This window comes from Monodon monoceros, unplaced genomic scaffold (genome assembly GCF_005190385.1).
Source record: "Monodon monoceros isolate NGI ecotype Baffin Bay Population unplaced genomic scaffold, NGI_Narwhal_1 Super_Scaffold_3, whole genome shotgun sequence".
In the NCBI taxonomy this organism is placed as follows: domain Eukaryota; kingdom Metazoa; phylum Chordata; class Mammalia; order Artiodactyla; family Monodontidae; genus Monodon; species Monodon monoceros.
In genome coordinates this window covers 99,922,894-99,936,959 of record NW_021703780.1, presented here as the reverse complement: position 1 = coordinate 99,936,959, position 14,066 = coordinate 99,922,894, and the positions used below count along the sequence as shown (strand labels likewise).

Below are 14,066 nucleotides of genomic sequence, written 5' to 3'. Positions count from 1 at the left end.
CCCCACTCAACAAGAGCCACGGAGGATGACACATGTGGGCGAAGGCCAGTCCTACAACCTGGAGAGGGAACTGCTATAACTCTTTGGGACCGTCTGTAAACTGGGGATGTCAGGCTTGTCTTGGCCGGGAGAAGCCTAGAGTCCGTTGCTGACAGGGGCTGCACATTGTAGGACGTTGCTAGACTAAGCAGGGGTTCGTAGGTTTCGGGAAAACTGACTCTGACGCTGGAATCCCATCTTGAGTCAGACAAGCATGCTAGCCTCTGTTTGAATGCCTCCAGAGACGGGGAGCTCACTACCTGAAGCAGCAGCCTAGTCCATCACAGACTGTCAGAACCTCTTGTTCTTGGAAGAAGGGTCTCTCTCCGGCCACAGGGCTGCCCTCAGGGCTCACTCAAAACGTGTGGTGCAAGGTAAATATGAGTAAAAAGGTGCCCAAGTTTTGTTGGCACTGCACACATTTTTCTGAACTTGAAATTTCCCTCTTTTATATAACAGGGGAGTTATTTTTAATCTCCAGAGATAAAGCAAAAAATGGCATATTTCAAGCAGTTGGAATCATTTACAATTTGAGGCTTTCCCTTTAATGTTAAGGATTTGACAGTGAACACTTACTTACATGGAAGAGGAATGGCCAGGGAATTATTCTTTCTTTTATAGAGGGAATATAAGTGCATGGGGGAGAGTTTCCTACCATCTCAGGCATCCAGCTGCCCCCAAGCTCCCTCTAACGACACACATTTGTCCACAGGTGCCGAGAGATGGCTTTTTCTTGCTCTGATCTATGGTGATAAACCCAAGAGGTCCCAACATCTGTAATTCTGCCTCTGAGAAAAACAGGAATGTTATGACGTGCTTCCACGCCCTTCACCGAGGGGCTGCACTGTGAGAAAGCATCCTTCCAACAAGACAGCTAAAGACCAAAGTCACCCACTGGAGGAAGGTAGGAAAATGTTAGGAAAACAAAACAAAACAAAAAACTAGATCATCCTAGGAAGACACATGCTACCAAAACTGACTCAAAAAGAAATAAACAATCTGGATAGACATGTAAGAAGTGAAGAGTTTGAATTCATATCAAAAACTACCCATGAGGAAAGCCCGTGACCAGATGGCTCCACTGGTTAACTCTACCAAACATTCAAGAGTTACTGTTACCAATTCTACCCAGACTCTTCCAAAAATTAGAAGAGGGAACATTTCTAAGTCATTCTATGAGGGTGATATCACCCTGATACCCAAACCAGACAAAGACATCACAAAAAAGAAAATCTCAAACCAAAATCTCTCAGGAATATGAACATAAACTCAACAAAATACCAGCGAACTTTAACCAGTTACACGTAAAAAGAATTATATACCATGAGCAAGTAGGGTTTATCCCAGAATGCAAGGTTGGTTTAATATCTGAAAGCCAATTAACGTAACACATGATATCAATAGAATAAAAAACAAACAAAAAAAAGATTATTTTAAGAGACACAGAAAAAGCATTTGACAAAATCCAACACCCTTTCCTATGTGTGTGTGTAAGAATAGGGAGGTGATTACTAAGGTATTTGGGGGTTTTTTGAGGCGATAAAAAACCTAAAACTAACTGTGGTAATGGTTGCCTGCATCTATGAGTACACTAAAAACCACTGAATTGTGACATTAAGTGGGTGAATTGTATGGTATGCGAAAGATACCTCAATAAAACTGATATTAAAAATAATAAAAGTTGGCGAGGGTGCGGGCCAGCTGTCCCTTAGCTACAGTCTCTGCCGTCTAGTTTACCGCAGTCCCCACCACGCCCTATTACCTCCAACGCTGAAGCTAAGCACCTGGTGACGGTTAGCCCAGCTCCTCCCAGTATGTTCCTCACACCCTGCTCATTTGCCTCACTTACTCTACACCTGTCCCACTTCAGAGACAACTCATGTTGTGGCCACTGTATCAAGACAGTCAACAGATGCAAAAAGAAAGTCAGAGAAAGGGACCAGTGGGGAGTCATGGCTGGAAACCCTGCAGAGAGTGAGGTGACATACTCCTAATTCCCGGCGAGGACACACATTTACTGCACAACCATGGGCAAGGCAGCCGGGCTGTATTTCTGAAAGGAGATTGTGGGACCAGGTCTCTGTGAAGGCTAAGTCCCTGGAATGCGTGTTTTGTGCTCTCGCCAGTGGTGAGGGCTCCCCCGCACAGACAGGCAATGCTGAAAGCAAGTGCGGGCGGCAGGATGGCAGGATGGCTCTCCCCTGGCTTCCCTGGCTGCACCACAGGAACCCCCACCATGCGTCAAGCACGGAGTGCCCCCGCCTCTCTCAAGTCCAGGACAAAGTCTCGCTCGGTGCTGGGATGACTGGAAAACTCCCCCAACACCTGGCAACCAGGCTTCACCAGGGGAAAGCAGGTCTTAGGCTCTGAGCAACCCAAAGGCCAGAGCAGAGCTGCAATTTCAGGACACCGCATGGGTGTCACGGTCTCTTGGTTCTTGGCTGCCTGCAATTGCGACTCACAGCAGTGGTTTGACACACTCAGCGGTCAGAGTTTCCCTTTAAAGAAAGTTCAGTTTTCACGACAGCATAATAACTCACTGTGTCAATATGCAGACAGTTAGGACGTTGGAGTCTGTTTGCCTTTACTCTTTGTCATAATTATAGGGCGATTCTTTACAAATAAAAAAAACTAAACCACCTAAATGCTCTACAAGGAGAGAATGGCTGAGTACAAGTGACTGTGAGGAAATAATCAGCCAGCCTACATAGCAACACAGAGAAAAAAACCCTTAGAATAAAAGCACTGAAAAGAGCAGAATGCTCAATTCTCCCACACCATGGGCACAGCTGGGGAGAGGGTCAGGGAAGGAACATGGAGAAACAGAAAAAGCTGATATGTCTTTAAAGGCAATTTCCTTATGGTTCTTATACTGGCACTCATGTAATAATATTTTCATCTTAATTGAAAGGAAACCATTTAAGATGGAAATATTATTACTAGGTAATAATTATTATATCCAATTAATTAATTAATTATTAAATTAAATAATTATTATTATTATTACGTAACTACAGTGCGGGTAGTTTGTGGAGATGGAATACAAACCACAAAGGTAGCTCGTGAGTTTCACAAACAGCGAATCAGGGAATCTGAAGACTGTTCAACACACCAGCCGAGACTAAGGGCCAGCTTCGGCAACAGTCTGCTCGCTAATATGAAGAGGAAGGCGGGGGCAGGGCCCCACTCACCGTGGCGATGCCCCGGGCTTCCTGATAGGCCACCCTGACCACATCTGCGCTGCTGGTGTTGAGGAAGAAGTAGCCAGAGCCTTCTCGGACGTGCAGCTCTGCCTGTTAGGAGGGGCCAGCTGGTGTCAGAGGCCTGGGGTCCCCCAGGGGTCACACCCAGGCACTGGAGCAGGGGGGAGGCTGTACCTGCACGCCCGGGTGGTTGTAGATGGCCACCTCTTCTGGACTGACCCTCACGTCTTCCACCAGCAAGAGTTCGATGGAGGCCGACACGGGCATGAGGGGATGGTGCTGAAGGGGCAAAGCCAGCACTGTCAGATCCAGGGGGGCTGGGGGCCACCTCAGGCCAGCCCACGGCCTCCCCCAGAAGAGCAGGACGAGTGGCCCCAGGGGCTGGCGCCCCCCCCCTCCCCGGGGCCTCGTCATGTCGGGGACACGAGCCCAGTAACACCCATCGTGCTTTGAGACCACAGCCCTGCGAGGCCCCCCGAAGTCCTGCCCAGGTGGGCGCCCCATCCCACCTGCCAGGCTCCCGGGATGGACAACTCACATGCACCCCAGGAAAGTGGGACGGCGTTGCAGGCAGTGGGAGCTGCGGGCTTAGGGGATGGGAATGAACCAGCTGGGCACACTCAGCTGGGGCCGTAAGTCGGGCCGCGGCGGGGAAGAGGCTGCGGCCCAAAGGCCTGAGGGCCCCCAAGGCGTGCGCCAGAGACGGCATGTGGCGAGGCCCCTCTGCCTTTCAGCTGGATCCCCCCGTTGCCTGTGTGCAGGGTGTGCAGCGGTGGAGACTGAGGCAGGGAGCCTGGTAAGGAGGCACCCCTGATCATGGAGCGGGGGGTGACCGGGGTGCAGCCCAGCGAGGGGCTCAGGACCCTGGGACGCCGGGCACAGCACAGGAGAAGGAGAAGCAGAAGCAGCAGGGCTCCCCGGCGCCCAAGGGCTCTGGTCAGTACCGGCTGCTTCACTCTGGCCATGTCCAGGTGGGACTGCTGGTAGCCAGTGGCAGTGGCAGAGATGGCCGTGGTGCCCGAGGCCTGGTGAACTGAAATGGCCTGCAAACCTGAGTGCGGGAGAGAAAGCGGCGTCGGGTTTGGGCCCCGCTGCTGTATCTGTGAGGCGGCCCCTCCTTCCCTCTGTCTAATTTGTAGCTTTAAATCTCCCACAGCCCTAAAAATAGGTGATGGGCTTCGTTTACACTGTGTGCACCATAAGAGTTAACGGGCCCTGAGCAAGGTTCCCGGGGCAGCTTAGAGGAGCTGGAGGAGACAGCTCAGCTCCCGGCCGTTGAGGAGTCTGTGATGGCAGCGTCACAGGGCGTCGGCGCCAGGCCGGTCTGTGTACAACCTGGGGTTTGAGATTCAGCCGCCGTGTGCCCCGAGCTGTTTCCCCATCTCCCACACAGAGAGGCCATTCCTACGTCACAGACGTGTGAGGATTAAAGGAGAGTCCTGAAGCTCCCTGAGCTTTAGTCCTGGACAGAGGGGGTCCCAGCCCTCCACCCACAGCTGCCGGCCCCTCTCGGCACGCGGCTCGTCTGTCTGGGGCCACCGCTCACCACCCGGCTCACCGTGCAACTTCTTTTGGCCGCTCCCATCGTCCCGGGACACCAGCTGTAAGGGCGGGTCCAGCTCGATGCTGGCCAGCGACGGCCTGGTGGACTCCCACTGGATGCTCAGCGAGCTGAAATTGTCGAACCTGCGGCCCTGCTGGTCATAGGCGGCCAGGTCCAGCAGGGGGTTGCGATGGCTGGAGACTGGAACCTGCAAGAAGCCGAGGTTACCCGCTATGGCTGCACCCCAGACTGGGCGGGGTCGCCCCTGACCACACGGTGCAGCGGACCTGCCAGCTGCCTTGTAAGCTCGTAGGGGTCCCGGTGAGCCAGTGGGGGGCAAGTCTCAAACGGATGGTCACTACTGCCAGCCAGCAAGGTGCCCCCAGCCCTATGCAACCTGGCCTCCTGCTCCAGTCCGTGGTCCTCAACGGGGGCCTTGGCGGGGTCTGGAAGCATTTCTGGTTGTCACACTGCAGGGGGCACAACTGGCGTCTAGTGTGTAGAGGTTGGGGTGCTGCCGAACACCCCAGGGTGCACTGGGCAGCCCCCCAAGAAGGGGCGATCTGGCCCCAAATGTCAGCAGTGCCGAGGCTGGGGGGCCCTGCCCTCGGCCTCCCCACCCAAGCCAGGCTGCTCTCCTCCACTCAGCCCTCCCCTCTCCAAATCCTGCCACCTCCCCCCGCCCCATGCCCACCTCAGCCCCTCCAGGATGCCCCGCCTCGTGGTTCAACAGGAACGCCAATTACACCCCAAAGTGTCCCAGAGCCACTGGGATGGCAAAGCTCTCAGCTGGCCTTGACCACCCCAGTGATGGGGGCTGCCATCCACCCACTGAGGGTGAGGACGGGTCCCGGGGGAAGGAAGGGACAGAGGTCCTCGGTGGCTGAGTGGCAGGCCCCTAGGATTCCACTCCAAAAGCCCAACTCCTGCTGCGCGCACCTGAGCATCTCTGCTCCCCAGGGACCGTGGGGGAGCGGCCTCATTCCCCCAGACCGAGGTTCACCCCGCTCTCCCGGCCCGAATGGATGCCCGGCTCCCACAGCCTGGACTCAAACCCACCTCCGCCCAGGCAAGTCACCCACTTTCTGGAGTTTCTCCACGTGAAGTGGGAATTGCACGAGATCCTCCTTCCAGGGCTCTGTTTTAAGTAAGGGTCGCATGAGAGCATTTTAAGGGGCCTGGCTCGTGTCACTCAGGCAGGAACCTGAGCTCAGCAGTATCCATACTTCACCAGGCATGGGTCCAGGAGGAAGGACTGAGCTTCTCTGGCCCTTGCAGTCAGGAGTGAGGGCATCACTTGCTTTGGCCAGTGAAATGTGACAAGTGACTCGTGACAGTTCTGGGGGCAGAAGCTTGAATGGTTAGAACGTGATCTGCCAGCTCTGCTTCTCTGCCCACGTTCAACTTGGGGGCCGCTCCACCACCCAAGTCTTGGAAGGAAGATAACGATGAAGTGGGGCTCCCAGCCCACTGCGATGCACACACTGCGTGAGCGAGAAGTGAGCCCTTACTGTGCAGGGGTGTCGGTACTGCCGCCGAGCCCACCTGGCCCGCCTGATGCAGTCAGCAAACTCCCACCTCCCTCGCCCCCAGAGAACTCTGGACCAAAGCAGGTCCCAAATTCTAAATGCAGGTCAGCATAATCACCTGGGAATGCAAAGGAGTTTACAACCATTGTGGACACGAGTCGGGAGCTGTGACTGTGGGCGGGGAGAACAAAGTGCGCATTCTAGAGGCCCCACTCTGTCCCCCAGATGCGACCCGGGGTGGAAAACTAACGTCCTTCCCTTCCTCTTCCTCCCCAGGGCAGGGCGGGGCGGCGCGGGGGTGGGGGGTGGGGGGGAATGAACAAAGCATCAATCATGCTCGCAGGTTCACTGGTCCTGCCAATGGCAAGAGCATCATCCCCAAACGGGGAGGCTGAGGCTCAGAGATGTTATGTTGCTTGCCCAAGGTCACACAGGTTTAGGGGTGGGACTCTCTGGTCTGATTTTAAAGCCCACCGGCCTCGCCAGACGCTGTGCAGCCTCTCCCCAGCACACGAGTCAGGAGGCAGCTCCATTCAAGCCCCAGCCTGTCACCTCCTGGCAGTGAGATGCACGGCTGATGCCCAGCTCAGAGGACTGGGGTCAGGCCGGAGTGCAGTCCCATTTTGTCACTCCGACAGGTCAGCCCCGTTTTAGTGCCTGGCCTCGCCAGTGACCGACTCTGCAAACACGTCCTGGGCAGCCTCTGGCTTTGGAGACGTATAAAGTGAAACTGATTTGCACCAGGATGTGTGGCAAGGATATATCTTCCTCAGGGTCCCCTGGTGAGACCACAAATCTCAGGGGCCACACCTGACTGGCTTGCGGCTCTGGAATCCCAGCACGGATGGATCACAAGGCAATTCTGTGTCTGAGCAAAGATCTACAACACACGAGAGCCAATTCAGAGCTGCACTCGCTGCCTGACCGGCATCTTTCAGCCAAGAGACAACCCCGGGCTGACCCCGAGGTCACAGCCGACAGACGGCCAGACTCGGCTCCTTTAACGAGCAGCCAATGTTTAAGTACAGGAGAGGCACGTGGATCTGTTTTTTCCTTTGAAATTTAGAAGGTTTGGCCAGCCTGGGGTTGAACAGGCTGGAGCTGAGGGGGCTTTGGAGGAGCACCCGCTGTTCAGGGCTGACCATCCTCCCGGCCCTGTCCTTGGCACCAGGCACGTGAGCCTACAGAATAAGGGCAGGGGGCGGGGGGGGGGTTGGGGAGGGGTCCCTGGATCACTCATCCATCCACCATTCACTGAGCTCCCACCATGAGCTGGGCCCTGAGAGAGAGACTCACAAAGATGAAAATGAGTACAGGCACAGCTCGGAGATGTTGCGCTTCGCAGATCCCTCGTTTTTACAACCTGAAGGTTCGTGGCAACCATGTGTTGAGAGATTCTGTCACTGCCATTTTCCCAACAGCATTTGTTCACTTCATGTCTCTGGGTCACGTTCTGGTAATTCTCGCAATAGTTCAGACTTTTTCATCATTAATTATATGTACTTGTTAGGGTGTCTGTGACCAGGGACCTTTGAAGTTACTGCCATGACTCACTGAAGGCTCAGAGGTCGGTTAGCATATTTTAGCTATAAAGTCCTTTTTAATTAAGGTCTGTACATTGTTTCTTTAGCCATAACGCTATTGCACACTTAACAGACTATAGGATAATATAAATGTAGCTTTTATATGCCCTGGGAAACCAAAAAGTTCCTGAGACTTGTTTTATTGCGATATTCGCACTGTACTGCAGGGTCTGGAACCGAACCCACACTGTCTCTGAGATCTGCCTGTGCGTAAATTCTACAGCATTAGTTGATGTTGGGTGCTTGGGGGTGGGGAGGGGGAGAAGAGAACCGCATAGGAAATGCTGAGTGGGGACCTTCAGATAAGGTCTAAAGCTGAGGAAGGCCCCCCCGCCCCCGAGAAAGTAACGTGTGAATAAAGAGCTGCGGGTTCGGGAGGGAAACAATTCCAGCCAGGGGACAGCAAGCCAGAACACGGGACTGTCCCAGCATCCGAGCACTGATCGCGGGGGGAAGGTGACGGGCGGTCTCAGGGCCTGCAGGTCCCCCTCTGACTCCCTATGTCCGTCCGGTCCCGCTTATCCCCCGCAGGAACTCTGGATGTCACTGTCATCACTCAAAGGAGGCAGCTGCACAGCGGGTGGGATTCAGGCCGGGCCTGAATCCGGCTCCCCGGCACACACACGGTGGACCCAGCAAACCGGGTCTTCCAAGCATCCAGACTTATATGATGTCTTTCTTTCCACAAGGGATAATTTGCTGAGCACATAAAAGTGATTTAAAATGTAAAACTTTCAGGACATTCATCTCAATAGCCCCCAAAGTCTTTTCCTGAACACGCACATATTTTCACCTTAGGGAAGACGGTCAGCCGCTCCATGACATGCACACCCAGGCCTGGGACGGGGAGGATGCGGCACCATGGCAACGAGCCTGCAGAGGGGCCCTGGGCTCTGAGCCCGGGTCTCCTCCCGCAGGAGGATGCTCTCTGCAGGCCCGCGGGGCAGAGGAGAGGGCCCTGAGCCGCACACACAGACTCCTCACTTTAACCAGTGCCATCGAGGCCCCAGTCCTCACGGGACCAGCGGAGGGGCTCACATGCCTCAGAGCTGAGGGGTCAGTGAAGCCCCCCACGATCGCCAGAGCAGCGGGAGAAAAAGCTGAACTAAGCTCACAAGGGCAGGAGGCCCAGAGGCACGGGCCAGATGGTGGGCTTGTCCCCAAGTCCCAGGCCCTGGAGTCTGGCGCCTCCCCTAGAGCTTCAAAGGGATGCAACTTGACCAAACAGCAGCAGGAGCCGACTCCCAATCTCGCTGCCCCAGGCAGGCAGCTGGACACGCCCCGGGGCTGACTGCAGGCTGGGGCTGGGAGAGAAGCAACTGCAGGGCTGCCGAGGAGGCGCCGGACTTGGAGCTGGACAGACGTACAGAGTTCTGCCTGCGGGTCCAGCCCTCAGGGACGAGGAACAAAACACACACAGCGGTTCTGATCACTGTGTGGGCAGCAGGGATGCAGAGACCCTGGGCTGGCCCCGGGGCCTTTGCACTTGCTGTTCCACCTGCCTGGGGCACCCTGAGCTTGGCCCCTCTTGGCTGGCACCCCGAGCACGGGCGTGAGCCTATGTGCCCTCCTCACAGGGGCCTTTCCCTATAGTCTGAGGTCCCCTGTCTCCACAGGGCTTCCCACCCGCCCCTCCACCATGTCTGCTGTGGGCCTCCTGTCGGCTCCGAGGCCCGAGCCTCGCCTGCCCTGGGTACTCTGCGTTCCAGAACCTGACGTGTGCCCGGCACAGGGGGTGAGATCCAACAAACGTATTCTGAGGGATGAGAAGAAAGAAGCCTGGTTCCCTTCCAAGCAGGGCCGCAGCCGGCCAGCAGGGCGTGTGCATGCCTGACCCTGACCAGGGGGCTTCCAAATCCTCCACGTCCAGCCGTCCGGTCTCGAGGGTCTCAGGGGTGGAGGCTGGACTGCTGTCACCTCACATCCCTGCTGTCAGGGACCCCAGTGACTTTCTTCCCTCTGCTCGCAGTGACCTTGGAAACACAGCGCCATCCCCCGCACCATGGAGAAGACTACAGCCAGCCACTCCCTCTGCAACTCCTGCCTTGAGACAAGAACCCCACCTTAACAGCCTCGAGCCACACAGGAAAGCGACGAGATCTGTACAGACCGCCAAGAGCCCGCGCAGAGAGGCGGCAGAGTCCGGGCACTGCCACCAGCAGCTGTGACGCAGGGGATGCCCCACCCCTCCAGGTCCCAGGCCCCACTTGTCACACGCAGACAAGTGCCCACCGGACAAGGCGAGCGTAGGGCTGAGGGGGCAGCACCGGGCGTCGCCTGGCCTACCCACGCCGCCTCCCCAGAAGGCCACTCACCACCTGCTTGCTCTGCTGCAGCAGCGGGCAGGACAGGTCCAGCTGGGGGCTGGCGTAGACGGGCGCCAGGGTGAGCCTGGAGGGCGGCGCACACACGAACTTCACCACAGCGGGCTCCAGCGCCGGGAAGGGGTTCGTGATGCTGGGCCTGTTGCCCACCGTGAGGGCGACGACCTGGCGGAGCAGAAACAGCCGTCAGACACCCCACGCCTGAGTCCCTGCTCTGCTGAGAGCCCCCGGGACTCAAATGTGCTCTTCTGCACGACTGGGATGGTGGTGATGCCCACATCCCAAGCGGGTTACAGTGGTCCAGCGACACGCGCCCAGGAGAGAGCTCCCTCAACGTGCAAGAGACCCTCCGACAGGGGCCCTGGCACCCTCTACTACCAGAACAGAACCACTGCCTGCTCCTGGGCCCGAGGAAGAGGTGGGTCGGGGAACACCGTGCAGCTTCCCGGGACCCTATGAAGACCCCAAGGCTGATGAGCAAACTGACAAGCTTGTGCGTTTTGAATGAGGAATCCAGAGTGACTTGAAGACACCCATCACAACGAGGTGTAGGCGCCGCAGGGTGTGTCTGATGGACTGAGCCCCTTGGGGAGGGACCAGCTGAGGGCTACGGAGGGCGGGGCAGGCGAGCAGGTGCTGAAGCCACAGCCCTGCCCTCCTTTCGCCTCTTAGACAAGCTCAGCTGGAGGCTGCAAAGACGGAAATTAAAGGTGCAAGAAAAGACACGGAGATTTATGTTTGCTTTCAGAGCTGGGACCTCAGAAATCAAGCCCGGCCCGCGTTTTACGAGCAACACGGCTCACGGCCGGTCCTGAGGGAGCGGCCCCCGGCCCCTCAGTGACACTCACTTTCACACGCCAGAACAGTCGGCCCAGAAGCCCCTCAACCTTCCTGACCACGAGGCAGGACAGAGGGCAGTGTCCTGGGTGACCCCCAACACCCCAGGAAGCGACCCCAGAGCAGCAGGGTAGGGGGCCCTCAGGGCAACCTTGCTGAGGGTCCAACCCCTACCGTCCGAGGGGGACACAGATGACTGAGCCAAGCCAGGGATAAGAAAGTTCTCTACGTTCACTTTTGACTAAGTTTATTCTTGTTGTGGTATTTATTATTATGTCTTTATTTTTCTTATTCTTCAATTGATTTTGTAAAAAAAACAATGAAGCCAGTGGAAGTGGGCCTCTCACTGTGCATCTTTTCCGCTCACACCCAGCCGGTCTCAGTGTGGCGGTCTTCATGAGGGTGCCTGGGGGCCGGTGTGTGTGTGTGTGTGTGTGTGTGTTTTAACATCAACGGACATGCTTTGTACTAGTAAATAAACACAGAAAGGTGTTCACTTCCCCCAAGAAAGGGGCTCTCTCCTATGTTCTTGATTCACGCTGGCCTCCTCACCCCTTGCTTTCTGTTTCCCGGCACCCTGGGAATGGAGGGTTACACCCCTACTATAACCAGACAAGTGTGCAGCCCTGAGCCTGGGACGGCCAGGCACAGGGGAACGGAGGAGCGAGCTGCTGCTCTATCCAGCCGATGCCGGCCCTGCAGGGATCACAGGTGCATTGTGCTCAGTCCACCCAGGCTAATTTTTTTGGTTTTCAGCATTAAAAAAAAAATCAAGACACTTCATGCACCTGAAGTTAATATAATATTGTAAATCAACTATATTTCAATCTAAAAAAAAGATTTCACAGAAAAAAATATTGGGATTCTCGGTTCATCCTGAAACACCGAAAAGATCTGCCCACCCTGGGTCTGCAGTCTCACTCATTTATAATACTGATACTTGCCTGACCCTGGAGGCCTCCGACTTTGCAAGCCCGATCTCATCCCACCCGGACTTGACAGTGGGGAGTGCTGACGCCCTGGACCAAGAGATCGCCCCGGGTGTGGAAAGAGAGGCAGGACTGGCCAGCGTGTAGCGCGGTCCCAAGTGCCGCACCCCGCTAGGCCCAGATGGTGCTCACGTGCTCACTCAATCACCCCACCACCCTGATCCTCAGTCTGCCTGTCTGTGAAGTGGGTACAACAGCCACGGCTGTCTCTCAGGATTGCCTCGAGCAGTTAGATAAAATAATGCTGCGAGGCACAGCGGGGTGCTTGGGGGACGTGACTTTCCATCCCTCGCTCTGGGCAAGGCGGGTCTGGGGGTGGCCGCCCACTCACCTGCTCGCCCAAGACCTGGCAGGTCACGAGGATCCAGTGTTGCTGGTGATTCCGGGCGGCAGGGGGCCCAAAGAGAGCCAGACTGACGCTGTCCATGTCCTCAGAGGTGACGTTGCGGAAGAACTTGGAAGGCTCCAGGACCCAGGGCCTGGGGCCCTCCTCGAAAAGCATCTCTTTTGAGGAGCCGAGGGTCACCAAGGCGACAGAGGAGGGGTCCACAGCCTGTGGGAGAAAAGAGGGGAAGCGTCAACGTCTCCCTGGGAGAGGCGAGCCTGCCAGGGCTGGGGTGGCTCACTCTCTGGTCCTTGCTTTACTTGGTGCTGGTTGTCCCGCCAGGAAATGATCTGTTTGGGCGTCTGTCTCCCCAGCTGGCCTATAGGCTCATTAAAGGAAAGGTGTGTCTGTTTCCTCTCGTATCTGCAGCGCGATCTCAACCACATGAGAAATGAAAGGCCTTACAGACAAACTGAAATATTTTTAAAAGAGTAAATTACAACTACACTGTGATACTATTTCTCTGCCATCTGATTAGCAAAAATCCAAAAGTCTGAGCACACACACTGCTGGTGAGTCCGTAGGGAAACACATACTCTTTTATAAAATTAATTAACTTGTTTTTTGAGATATAATTGACATGACCATTATATTCATTTCATTAGTACAACATAGTGTTTTGATATTGGTATATGTTGCAAAATGGTCACCACAATAAGTCTAGTTAACATCTATCACCACACAAAGTTACAATTTTTTCTTCTTGTGATGAGAACTTTTAAGACCTATTCTCTCAGCAATTTTCAAAAACAGTATATCGAGAAACGTGTTCTATCCCGCTGGGGAGACAGGAAAATGGCACAACCCCAACAGAGGGAAAGTTGGCAATATCTACTAAAATGACAGTCATATTTACCCCTTGTCCAAGCAACATTCCTTCTAGGAATGGACTCCGAAGATATGCCTCCATGAGTATATAAAATATACACACAGAGCTACGCATTACAGTATTATCTTAAAGAGTAAAAGCTTGGAAACAGCACAAACACCCACCAGCAGGGGCCTAGTTAGGTAAACTGTGGTCTATCCATACGATGGAATGTCAAACAAAGATCTTCCCGTGCGGATGTGGAGAGATTTGCAGGTTATTTCCTTTATTTTCCAAGCAAAGAAGCAAAGTGCAGAACAGGATATCTAGCATACTACCTTTGAGTAAGAGAGGAACGGGCAGGGCATAAGAAAATATAATCGGGGCTTCCCTGGTGGCGCAGTGGTTGAGAGTCCGCCTGCCGATGCAGGGGACGCGGGTTCGTGCCGTGGTCCGGGAGGATCCCGCGTGCCGCGGAGTGGCTGGGCCCGCGAGCCATGGCCACTGAGCCTGCGCGTCCGGGGCCTGTGCTCCGCAGTGGGAGAGGCCGCAATGGTGAGAGGCCCGCATACCGCAAAAAAAAAAACAACATATAATCATTCTTGCTGACTTTTGCAAAAAGAGACACTGAAACTGTAAAATAGAAACTAATCAAAATAGTTTTTGACAAGAGGCAGGGAAGAGATGGAAGTGAGGCTTCTGGGTGTACTTTGAATACAGGTTTAACTTGGGAACCACATAAACAATTTAGACAAAAAATAAGGTTAAAAAAAGCAAACCCTAGGGCTTCCCTGGTGGCGCAGTAGTTGAGAGTCCGCCTGCCGAT

At 54.9% G+C, this 14,066-nt stretch overlaps 1 protein-coding gene across 4 annotated transcripts in view; it reads right to left on the bottom strand.

The window, feature by feature from the left end:
• Positions 1-14,066, bottom strand: part of NUP210 (nucleoporin 210) — a 100,472-nt gene that overhangs the window by 32,340 nt on the left and 54,066 nt on the right. For all 4 annotated transcript variants that reach the window (XM_029242459.1, XM_029242462.1, XM_029242461.1 and 1 more), the window contains 6 exons: positions 12,379-12,600; positions 10,213-10,386; positions 4,801-4,993; positions 4,187-4,293; positions 3,417-3,521; positions 3,231-3,332 (listed from right to left, as the gene is read on the bottom strand). In XM_029242459.1, coding sequence (XP_029098292.1) covers positions 3,231-3,332; positions 3,417-3,521; positions 4,187-4,293; positions 4,801-4,993; positions 10,213-10,386; positions 12,379-12,600 — 903 coding nt within the window. The remainder of the gene's footprint in view (positions 1-3,230; positions 3,333-3,416; positions 3,522-4,186; positions 4,294-4,800; positions 4,994-10,212; positions 10,387-12,378; positions 12,601-14,066) is intronic.